The sequence below is a fragment of the Ictalurus furcatus genome, chromosome 3 (assembly GCF_023375685.1).
Source record: "Ictalurus furcatus strain D&B chromosome 3, Billie_1.0, whole genome shotgun sequence".
Lineage (NCBI taxonomy): Eukaryota > Metazoa > Chordata > Actinopteri > Siluriformes > Ictaluridae > Ictalurus > Ictalurus furcatus.
The window spans coordinates 30,761,656-30,774,335 of NC_071257.1; the positions used below are offsets into that span (position 1 = coordinate 30,761,656).

The 12,680-nt window shown below is 39.5% G+C and overlaps 1 protein-coding gene across 3 annotated transcripts in view; it reads right to left on the bottom strand.

Annotated features, from left to right (window-relative positions):
- Positions 1-12,680, bottom strand: part of fam13a (family with sequence similarity 13 member A) — an 87,972-nt gene that overhangs the window by 70,810 nt on the left and 4,482 nt on the right. For all 3 annotated transcript variants that reach the window (XM_053622003.1, XM_053622002.1, XM_053622005.1), the window contains exons 2-6: positions 12,183-12,399; positions 7,792-8,001; positions 5,125-5,302; positions 1,172-1,319; positions 214-303 (exon numbers count right to left, since the gene is read on the bottom strand). In XM_053622003.1, the coding sequence (XP_053477978.1) occupies positions 214-303; positions 1,172-1,319; positions 5,125-5,302; positions 7,792-8,001; positions 12,183-12,399 (843 nt within the window). The remainder of the gene's footprint in view (positions 1-213; positions 304-1,171; positions 1,320-5,124; positions 5,303-7,791; positions 8,002-12,182; positions 12,400-12,680) is intronic.

Below are 12,680 nucleotides of genomic sequence, written 5' to 3' on the forward strand. Positions count from 1 at the left end.
TTTATTGTCTCAGAAAAGGCAGGGAAATAAGCTTTAAGCATCTGAATAAGTGATACATAGAGAGATATATAGGACATGCAGGTCATTCCAGGTTACTGTGCCTCGTATACAGTGCCAACAACACACTGGCATCATGCATGATAGCAAATGATAGCAAACAAATATACAGACACTCAAACAAACATGAAAACACACACACACACACAAGTGTACCTTCTTCTTTCTGGGAAGTGGAGTGGGTGCTTTTGGTGTCAGACAGGATGTTGACATGGTATCTGTGTGTGCTATATCTATGAGGGCCTCCTGGGAACAAAACAAATGCAATGAGTTCACATGAGCTCAGCAGTCTCTACTGACACTGCTTACGAAGCACATATGGCACAGGTATATGTACTGTAGCTTCGCATCATACTCATACGTGAAGTGACATTCACCCTGAAATGAAATGCTGAATTAATTCAGGACCAGAAAACTCAAAAGATCCATAGTAAAGCAGAGCGTCACAGAACGAAGCCATATCCGTCACCTCAACAATGCAAAGGTCATCAGGGGTTATTTAGCCTGAGAGTTATAAGATATTTACAGGTGGCTAGTTTGGCTCTTTGAGTGCTAAGCAGAGGAGGATATTATCATTCTAATTAAACATTACGTTTATGTAGAACTAATGTATGTCCTAATGTTTATTTTTCCAAAACACTGGGGCAATGAGTTCATGCTTTGCTTTTTAATCTTGCTCTAGTTAATGCTGTTTACCAGCGTCATTCAAGTCTGCATCAGCAAAACAGGAGCCCACATCTTACACCTCAGTGTGCCATCACCGTAGTGTCAAGGTGACTCCCATAATCCACTACGCATCTATATATGCAAGTAGGTGAGAAAACCAGGGAAAAATTCAGAAGCACTTTTTAATCATTATCATGCTCTTTAGAAATATTACAAAACACATTTCTGGTATTTTTCCCCTTAGGGCGTTTTCACGCTTGGTCCGAATACTTGAAATCCCCAGGACAACAGGACCGATTCTGGGCCCGTTCGTTAAATCACCTCTTCTGTGCAATATCTACAGGATCTTTCCATCTGCTTGATTATATGATTCAGCGCCTTCATTGAAGTCATAAAAGTGTAAAACCTGACCGACTAGTGAAGAACATTAATGTGTGTCAACACCCACTTTGACCACGATGATGTTTGAAGGCTTGGTTTTGGCCAGCTCCTGTCCGCCATCTGGCTCAAAGATGGCACTGTAGTTCAAAATCAGCCTGGTCATGATCTTATTACAGACATCCTGCTCCTGGATGCCTTCAAAACTAGGAGACACACTGAGGAAGAAAACAGAAACAGAACACCGTTAAACTAATTACATACTGTGATCCGTGCAAAGAGATCCAAACAGTTCCCAATCCAAGAACACTCGAGTACTGGGGGCTTTGTGTTTCACCAGGTCAGTAGAAAGGGCACAGCTACATTTGATGAAGTACTGATTCATTCTTTCTTTTTAGATGAGGTGATTATTTTTGGATTACCATTCTGCAGAAAAGCATTCATTTCACATTCTAATTTCTAAAGCCATGGCCACTAATTTAAATAATTACTGGGAAAAACACACATTTTAATGATACTCTGTTGAAAACAGCCATTAGTGAAAGCCATATCATAACACTAGCTTGAACCGGTGGATTAGTTAGCAATAACATTATGTACACACACTTAATTTGGACGATAGCTCCATGCTGATGATGCAAGCTTGGAATAAAAAAAAAAGCCTAAAATGTAATCTTCAATGATCTGTGAAGTTATGACTATAAAGTCATGTCTGTCTGCCAAGTCACTTTAAAGTAGGATGCAATTTGGTGACTAGTGAGGCTTTGCCTAATGGCTGTTTATAGGATTACAGCATCTGAAGTGTGTGTTTCCCAGTAATTATATAAACTCTACTGTCCAGTGCTTTTTGTAGCAAAATGTGAAATGGATGGTTTCATAGGAAGACAACACCATCTAGATGAAGATGCTAGCAAGGTAGTGTATGAAGCTGACAGCTTGTTGGTGCTGGGACTGGAACACACAACCTGTGAATCTGTGACTCAAAGCCTTTCCCAATGAGCCACTACAAATACCCCAGAATAACACCAAGCCATTAGCTTGCACTGATTCAACTACTTGCCCCACTGAATTAACTCCACTGAAAGACTGCACTGAATTAATGCAAGCTAGTTGAGCTAGCTGTGAAGGCTCAATGGTTAAAGGGATAGTTCAGCCAAAAATGAAAATTCTGTCATCAGTTACTCACCCTCATGTCGTTCCAAACCCATAAGACTTTCCTTCATCTTCAGAACACAGATGAAGACGTTTTAATGAAACCTGGGAGATTTATGTCCCTCCGTTTACAGTCCAAGTAACCAAAACTTTCAAGCTCCAAAAAGTTCATAAAGGCGTCGTAAAAGTAATCCAGTGGTTTAATCCCAATTTTATGAAGCGATACAGAGGCTTTGTTTGCACAAAAACAAAACTAAAATGAAGTCTTTATTTACAAAATATATCTTCTATCTACCTGGACTGTCCCGCCGGGGCCATGTGTGTGCGGAGTTTGCATGTTCTGCCCGTGCTGCGGGGGTTTCCTCCAGGTACTCCGGTTTCCTCCCCGAGTCCAAAGACATGCATGGTAGGCTGATTGGCGTGTCTAAAGTGTCTGTAGTGTATGAATAGGGCTGTGTATGTGATTGTGCCCTGCGATGGACTGGCACCCTGTCCAGGGTGTACCCCGCCTTGTGCCCGATGCTTCCTGGGATAGGCTCTAGGTTCCCCGTGACCCTGAAGAAGGAGTAAGCGGTATAGAAGATGGATGGATGGATGGATACCTGGACTGTAAATGGACGGACATAAATCTTCCAGGTTTCATTAAAATGTCTTCATTTGTGTTCTGAAGATGAACATGGGTTCGGCATGACATGAGGGTGAGTAATTGATGACGGAATTTTCATTTTTGGGTGAATTATCCCTTTAAGGTCACGTGTTCAAATCCCAGCACCACCTTGATTGGGTTCTTCAGCACATTTGTATGCTACGTCGAGCAAATGTGCTGGCTTATGTGTTATTTTATACTCTTTAAGATATTACAGTTATTTATTGTAAATATGGTTTACGGTTGTTTTCTGCCAATTTTACAGTACTCGTGGCCGCCCAGGTTGCCAGTAAATTACTGTGAAATCCACAATACATATTTTGCAGTGTACTAGAGTCTGTGATAAGAGTCAGCGAGCACACAGAATCACTTTAGCGGTGTAATGGCTGCTGTGAATACTGCACTGTGTAGTGTGTTGATAGCCTGACCTACAAAAAGTACCACCGCTTGTACCACCAACCTTTAGACAGCACTAGTGTATAACCTATATGAATGCATGGTGTGTGTCATTTTACATATATACCCAGTAGTGCAGGATTATGTAGGCAAAAGGGCACACACATGGCCAACTTTCAACTGCTCACTGACATGTAGTGGAACATGTGACAAACTGTGACGCCTAATGACGTTCACACTGACCTCTACAATGTTTCAAGGCAAAACAGTATCCTGGGATACGGTGACCCTGGCGGTGCACATGTTACAGATGTCTATCATTTGTTAGCCTAATAATAATAGCTGAGAAATTTAGGGGTCATGACCTTACACATGCTCGTGATGAAGGCAAAGCTGAAAACCGACAAGTGCATCACGTCAATGACTGATGCAGTCGGGGGGAACCAGTGATTAACAGCAGACATATGCATTGTAGTAACATTACATATTAGAATATTTTATTTTTTTAAAAAGAAGGATATTAAATAAAATACTGTGTAAGTTATTAGTGGCAAATGACTCCATGTTGACCCAGTATACTGTACCATCGTCGTGGTAGTCTTTTAAGGCATGCAAGCTGGATTACACTGAACTGAAAAAAAGAACGACAGCAGTTCAGCGACTATAGGTCGTAAAACATCAACCACCTTGACTTCTGTAAGTCTCGACTTCTCTAGGTCTCTAGGTCCTTGTTTTACTAGTGTCTAATCCCTTATGTTTATCTTTTCTCTGATTTTGACCCTGAGCCTGTCTGTCTGTTTGGAGAAACGTTGTCATGTCTGGTGTACTGACAATGCTTCCTGGCCAGTACAACCTCACTCCTATTCCTTCAGAATACAAAAACAGCCATTATCAGAAGTCATAGAGGGCGGCTGTGGATCAGGTGGTAGAGCGGGTTGTCTGCTAATCGTAGGGTTGGCGGTTCGATTCCTGGCCCACGTGACTCCACATGCCGAAGTGTCCTTGGACAATGAACCCCAAGTTGCTCCCGATGGCAAGTTAGCGCCTTGCATGGCAGCTCTGCTACCATTGGTGTGTGAGTGTGTGTGAATGGGTGAATGAGATACAGTGTAAAGCGCTTTGGATAAAAGCGCTATATAAGTGAAGACCATAGACCATAGCGTAACACACAGTAATATTAAACACGTCTCAATATCATATGATGCAGCAATTCAGTTACACTGATTTTTATTGCATGCATATTGATATTTTCAGATCTAGGATGTTCTAGTGACAGTTCACATCCTCATGAATACTCATGGTTACATGGACAGATGGTACAACAACACCAGCGCTTTGTAGTGTACTGGCAGTTTTATCTGGAGAGACACTGAGTAGACAAAACCCATGACTCATTCACGGTGCTTCTTAGCTTTGCATTTGTCCCTTAGGCTTACTTAAGAAAGCCTGCTCACTATTTGAAGACTAACAAGACTGTCTTAACGTCATGAACAGTCCTCTCTGGATTAAAGGGATGAAATGAAGGGAACTGAGAAAAATGATGTATACACAAGCACATGGGTTGTACTGTATCTAGCAGCCAAAGGCAGCATGTCCTACATTCAAATGATAAAAACATATACGTTTGTGCATGTGTTGTTGTTGTTGTTGTTGTTTGGCTTTAAATCTCATTAGACTTTTATGTTGGATGTGTGGAGTGGGAAACCTATAAAAGCTGTTCAGGCAAACAAACATGAGTCTTCCATAAAATATATCAATCTGGCAACCGAAATAGATGCAATATTTTTTTGTTCTTTGCAGTAGTGGCTCAGCGGTGCTTGTATACTCACTGGAAAACATTAGGGCCGAACACGGTTGCCAGGTTGAATGCAGTCATCCTGTTGTGGCACTGCTGCTGCTCCACCTGGGTGAGGAAGTGGCACAGGTGGCGCAGGACGCTGTAATGAACGTCTGGTAACTTTAGCAGGAGTTCTTGAATGCTCTTACAGAACTCATCCTCACTGGATTCTGTACATAAAAACACACACAAAAACACAATGTCCGGGATTATAAACATGAACGGCATGGTAAGACCTCCCAGCTCACTCTATAAAAACGCTTTTATTCTTTTACAGAATAGGATTGAAGAGTAAGATACATCTCAGAAACAGGAAACAGGAGGCAGAGTCAGCATGAGTTTTGTAATTGGGTGAAAGGTGGACGAGGAAATCAGAAAGGCTGAGTCAGAGTTGCTGGGAAAATAAGGAGGACTGGGGATTTAATAGCTGTGGCAGCAGATGTGTGTGTGTGTGTGTGTGTGTGTGTGTAAGTGCATGTGTATTCACACTTGAATCACACTTGTGACAATCAGCTAATGAAGTGTAGCACAGACTGCCAGCATCAGATTCTGCGTTCGACTAAATCTGGTAACTCGGAATTTCTGACCTCCGACTGGGAAAACCGAAGAAAATTCTCCCTCAACTCAGAATCCCTACACATTTATGAATTTTATAAAAACATATTATGATACCCTTGTATTGTGACACAGTGTAAATATTATAGTGTCATATTGCTCAGCTTTTACAACTGTTTCTGGTGTTAACGCATCAGCCGCATCATACCACCTCCCTTTGATCATTTTCCTATAGGCCGATGGATGGATGGATGGATGGATGATGGATTGATTTTCTACCATGACTGGTTTCATAGTGCCTTTGAATATTAAATTGTTTGGGAACAGCCACTTCTTGTGAGCAAATTAAACATAAATAAATATTCAGCCATCAGAATCCACCATACGTTTATTAAAAATAATTTATTTACTCATTTGTTTATTTGTTTATTTAATTAATTCATTGCACAATACAAGGCTATAGCCTATAGATTATTAGCCTATCGATATTGCTGAGACCGGGAAATAGCACCAAATGATGCCAGGAAACCTCTAATTGATAAACTAGTAACTGCATATAGGAGGCAATAAATGCTAGAAGATAACAACTAGTAGATAAATCAGGAATTGTAACCAGTCTCTCCCATAATGACTCATCATTCCCTGCAGTAAAGAGACTATTTACCTAGAAGAGCTTTGTGTATTGTTCTACATTATTCACCGTCGCTTTCCTTCTGACTTTAACCAAACTGCGTCAAATGAGGTTAAACCGATTCCCGCTCTCCAAGAAGGCATGACTGGTCTAATCTGATTTCCTGCCCTGATGTTCGAGGGAAATTCCCAGATTCTGTCACATGATGGCATTGTCACGTCTACAGTGAGTGGCAAACATTGACCAGTGAGATGTTACCTGTACATACGGTACATTGTATATTTTGTCACCTCACACAAACGTGGCTGTTACGCTTGCTTCCTGAGCCGCCAGGTGCACCATCTGTGCAGGATGTTCATGCAGGCATGTGTGTGACACAGGGAAAGAGAAAGAGAACGAGAGTGGCACTTTCAGGTCATCGACTCGGTGATAAAAATAGAGTCTGAACTTCTCTTGGATATACGCTCTCGAATGCTCCTAGTAAGAAATAAAACACGATGCGGTGTGCTGGTATGGGAATATAAGGGCTCTAAAGCTCCTATGAGAAACCATATTTAAGTGGAATGTGATGCTATTTTGAACAGCATTCAAGCATATTGTAGTGTACTAGCATGTGATAAGTCCTTGTTATGTGTGTGATGGTAATTAAGGACTCTCGGATGCCTATATAAGCAATCATCTGATATTAAATCTTAGATAGTTGCACCAATAGAGATACCACGATGTCCTTTAATAATAATTCTTTGTAAATGGCCTGTTTTGTATTGATATCACTGTTTATTTAATCATATGTCGATATCATCATATCAGTGAAGCCTTGTTTATCTTATTTTATTGGTGCCTGCTTAAATTAGAGATTATATTTGGTTATATTGATCTGATATTTGATATTAGCTCTTTAAAATCAGTATCATTTTCGTTTTGCGTTCACAAATCCATACAGATGTGTCTTCCTACTTCCCAAACACTCCGTGTGTGTGTGTGTGTGTGTGTGTGTGTGTGTGTGTGTGTGTGTTTTATTAATAAAACAAGGTGAGAAAAATGAGAAAAAGAGAGGTTAGTGAAGCAATGGCTGTTTATAGCTGCTATAATGTAAGTGATAACAGGAACTAACTTGTTTTGTGGACGTTCCACAACATTAAATGTAACTATAAACGAATAAAAAGTACACTGTGGTGTTCTTTAATAAAAATAAAAATAAAAATTGCTGTGGTGTAAGTGAAATAAAAAAAATTCAGGTTGCTTCCATTTCTTCATACCAGCCTGCTGTTGATTAATTTCTAACAACAGCACATCCCCCTAAGTGTTTTATTCCTTACCTAATATTGATTGAAAATGCATTGGGGAAGACACAGGATATGTCAATCTTGATCTTTCTGCGGTTTTCCAATGACACAATGCACACAACACACCACTGAGTCACAGTATCACTCCACCATAGCTGCGCCGAGGCTGAATGAGTGTGTTGCTCACCGTTATACAGCTGAATGAGTTTGTTGTGGATGGAGGAGTGAACGAGGCCCTCAGGAAGCTCTCTCAGGTATAGCTTCAGCAAGCTGGCCACGGTGCAGACCTCAGCCTCCTGCTCGAGATCCACCTCGTCTCCCCTGTCCAGCCTCTGCTTCAGACTCTCCACCGCACGCACGCTAGCGCTCACACGGAACAAACCTTCCTGCTGCAGTCCTGACAAATGACATACAAAACACGACGGTTTTATCATTTCAACCTTTTCACTAATCGTGCAGCTTCCAGCAGAGACACTGTACTATGCTGTAATGTTCAGTAAGACAGTGTATCAGTGTAAGACATTGTGTTATACTGCCATCCAGAGGAGAATAAGAAGAACTGCAGTCTGTGGAACAAAAACACAGCCCTGACAGAATATACAGTATTTATCATGTGGCTGAAGTAAATGGTAATTTAGCTAGGACTGTATTAAAAAATAAACTTGAGTATTAAGATGCATTTGAACAAAAAAAAAAGGAGTGATAGATCAACATAATATCCTCCATAAATTATGCTAAGAATCCATTCCATGTGTTCAGGTTACTGTCTACGAAGCCATTATAAACTGTCGATCTAGCGTTTGTTCAAATATTATTTGTTCCAGTGTCAACATCCATGGCCTCTTTCTGAACTAATAACTCACTGTAAATACTGCCATTCGCGTTCGTTTACACTAGCTCTGTATTGCACATGTTTATGTCCAGTTTAAACTGGCATTTTAACGCCACAGCACTATTTACTTTGAGATATGACTGCTCAACATAACAATATGCCTTAGCTGCCAGTTCACATATTGACAAAACATAATGTTCAAAGTGCAGCCTGTGAAAATTGTGTTCAATAAAAGGAGGTGAAAGTTTGTATTTGCTGAGAAACAGACTGAACACAACACCATGTTTTCGCCTCGCATGACGTTATATTTATGGTGAAGTATAGTTAAAATCAGGATTAGACAATAATACAACATATGGGATTGATGAAAAATATTCATTAATGTTTGGTGTTCATTAATTAATATTCATTAATGTTAGGTGTGTTTGCCATTAATGTGTCAATACGCTTCAAAATATAAAAAATTCTGTCGAGGTTTTTATAAATTTGGAGAAACCAGGGGTCTGTCTCACTCAGCGCCCTAGTTCAGTAATCAGGACACCGATCAGGGAGTCGGCCATTTTAAGCGCTGTCTCAATCGCAAAATCCTTCCAGTGTACTGAACATTTGGTCCCTAAAAGTATCCCACAATGCACCAGGGAGCATCGATGCTCTCTATGTTCCCTTACTGGAAATGATGTCATATTCTCTGAAACCTCTCAGCTCGAAAGAAAATGGCGGACGAACTCTCAGTCAACTTCATCTACCAATGTAGCTTGTTATCATTGTTGTAGTTCTCAAATGATTGCGTACATTCCCGATTTTTCGCTTTATTTGTTATTTGATGTTCTATATATGGTTTGTTTGAGTCTAACAACTTTTAAGTGTTTAATGAAGTACCATAACAGAAACGCGTGTGATTAAGCGAACAAATGTATATGACGTATATAACGTCAGAAAGATTTCGGCCCTGCCTGTTGTTGAGAAATGCCACCGGTGATGTTTTACAACACGAGTACGTAGTCATGTCACCGGAAATGATCTCATGCTCTCTCAGGTGTAGCGAGCCAGAGTCCTTACCAGTGCCTTAACTCATGACATAAAGAGCTGATTGACCCTGGACTGGCTGTAACTTCTTAAAAGCCAGTTCAGAGATCAAATACAGTTATGTAGCAAGAATCAATTATACAATATACTGTACATACTATAATACACACAGTGGATCTCATTTATCAGTCTTTTAATAAAGTTGTGTGTAAATGTTTTCGTAGCTCAAACAGAAATTCCTGCCAGAATTACAAAAGTTTTAGTGATTTACTTTGTACTCTTGTGCGTATGTTGATAAATGCCAGTCAGACGTAGATCTGAGTGCAATGACGTCACAGCTGATTTACTTTTAGTGATGCCCACAAAACTCCATAAAAGGCAAAGCTTACAGAGCGATGAAGACGACAACGGTGAAACGGTGCCTTCTAAATGCAGCGTGCGCTAAATCTTCCAGTAGCGCAGCTCAGCCACTGCAGCGCATCAGTGACACACTAATTCTTCCTCCTTTTCTAGGGTGCCATTACCTTTGTCCTAATTGAATCGCTTTGTCTTAATTTATGGATTTGCTTTCTTTGTCATTAATATCAAAATTTTCATTAAATATCTGTATTTGAAATAAGCAATGTAAACTTGACAGAGTAATCCGTACATACAATTGCAGTAATTCTCCAGTTATATGATTTAAAGTCCATTAAGCGAAATTTATATACATTTACACAAACTCTGCAGCTCTCATGGGATATAAACTTTTTTTTTCTAAACTAACTGCATTGTCATGAATACCATATGTCATGTGTAAATGCTTCTGTGAATGATTAAGGCCTAATATTGTTTTTGTAGTCTCTCTAAAATATCGTCCCTAGCCCTACAGTCATTGAATTTGGGAGAAGATGCATAGGTAGGCAAGAATTGTGGCCAGTATAAAGGCTGCCCAATTTGAAAGGCAATATAAAACAGCTGTCTTCTAGGACCTCATTTCATAAAAACACTCTAGTATGGATGATGTGGTTGGATTTCATTTGATTGCATATGAATCAGTTCAGTAAAGTAAAGGTATTACCACTAACCTTGCCCTTTAGAACTTTTTCTATGAACTGAGCTATGCAATATATTATATTCTGGACAAATGTGAAGGCAACATCACGTGTATATACTCTTCAGGCATAGTCATTCTATCATTCTGTTTAGTGTTCAGTAAAAGTTGGAAAACAGGGCAAAACTGTAACTGTTTTCATTCAAAGAAATCCTGAATACAGTGTTGTTAGCTTTCTGATTAAAATGTAGTCCAAGGAGAAAGGCAGTAAAATATCCTTCAGATAGCTCTATTAATACCACCAATCATATATATATATATATATATATATATATATATATATATATGTATATATATATATATATATATATATATATATATATATATATATATATATATATATATATAAACCTGTTTGGAGACATTTTCACTGATTGCAAGCTTGACATAGTCTTGTTCTGTTGGCGTATAATGTGTCTAATTTTAAGTGTTTATATCTAGAAAAAAGCAAATGTATTCGTAAATGGAACAATACTTTTTTAAAGCTCGGAATTAGTAATAAAATAAATAAATAAATAAATAAATAGTCTAAAAATATGTTGAATCTTATATTTGGTTTAGTGTAATGTTATAATAGGAAACACTAAATAAGTTGGACTATGTTCACTTGCTAAGATGTCCATTTTTTTTTTTTTTTTTTTTTTTTTTTTTTGCAGTGCTGAGTGATTTACTAAACACAGGAAGCAGGTGAGTTAGAGTTCAGGTGAGTTAGTGAACTGTAAAGTCTGGACTGGCCATGGATTGAGAGCAGGGACACCTGGTGGTGGAGCTGGGTGTGACATTGGAACAGAATGTTAAACAAAGCAGCGTGTTAAGTAAAAGCATGATTTGTTCCCTCAGTAACAGCACATATAACAGAACATCACTAATATATAATACACTACATAATACATGGGTGAGTGGCTCTTACACCAAATCCTCCCCAAAGCATAATAAACTTAGTCCTAGTTTCCTGCTTTACGTTTGTTTTGCTTTCTTTTTTCTATTAATTTGATTTATTGTCTTTACTCTTGCTTGTGCAAAGGATCTTAAGATTTGAATGAAAATGAAATGTACTACATAAATGAAGCAGTCTTGATTAGGTTAAATTTGCATGACAATTTTGTATTTGTTATTTTGCATGAATTCAATGCATACTCCCTCCTGTGTGTACGGTTAGTGGTCTTTTTGCTTTTTAATGCTTTTTTGGTATATTATGGGTATCATCTGTGATTTTAGAAACGCTGACCAGTGACTTATAAAAACAATTCGAAATTACCCAGAGTGTAAACCCACAGTGGTTTCACCCCATTAAGTTTAAACAAAATGGTAACCAATTAAACAGCATTTTAACCAAATGTATGACTTTTTTTCTTCCTGTTCCTTTTTGTAAACATTGAATTCATTTGATTCGCAGCCTCTTAAAGTTTTGTTTTGTGGTGTCGGTTTGTTAGCAGACCTCAGAAAATAAAATACTGTGCACAGTCAATAGTTATGAAATAAAGTTATTTGCATATCACTAAAGCATGTTGTGCATTGTGTATGAAATGAATTCATTCTGTTCTGTATGCTTTATATGTTACATTTGATTCTAAATACTTTTAATAAAGCCTGTCATTGGTGTATCATGACTCTCCAGCTTACTCACCGTTCTGTCTGAGGTACTCCACCATGCTCCTCAACACCGAGGGCACGCCGTCCTTCACCAATCCCAGTTTGCTCAGCTCCATCAGGGCCACGCCGAACACCCTTGGACCGCTCTCATCTCCGGCTGTGGCAGAAGTCGGCAGGTTCTTCAGCACAGGCAGTTGGACCATCTTCTTCATGTCCTCCCTGATCCTGATCTGCACGGCTGTTTTGTTGTGCTTAGAGAAACACAAGAAAGGAGAAAAGTCAACCACGGGCACGGCTGCCCTCGGCCACATCGTCGCTGTTCCTCGGATCACTTTCTTGAGAGCCTCCACGGGGACGTAACGGTGTGTCTGACGTGACAAAACACAACGCCGTGGATCAGAGAGAGAGAAGGGAGTGCACCAGTTCCTGCAGGGAACGTTCAGGACTCTGGTTGCCGCGCACCTGTAGCTAAGGGAATCGTCTAAAGCAAGCAAAGACTTATCTTAAGGAAAGAGAGGTGACGGTTAAAGCG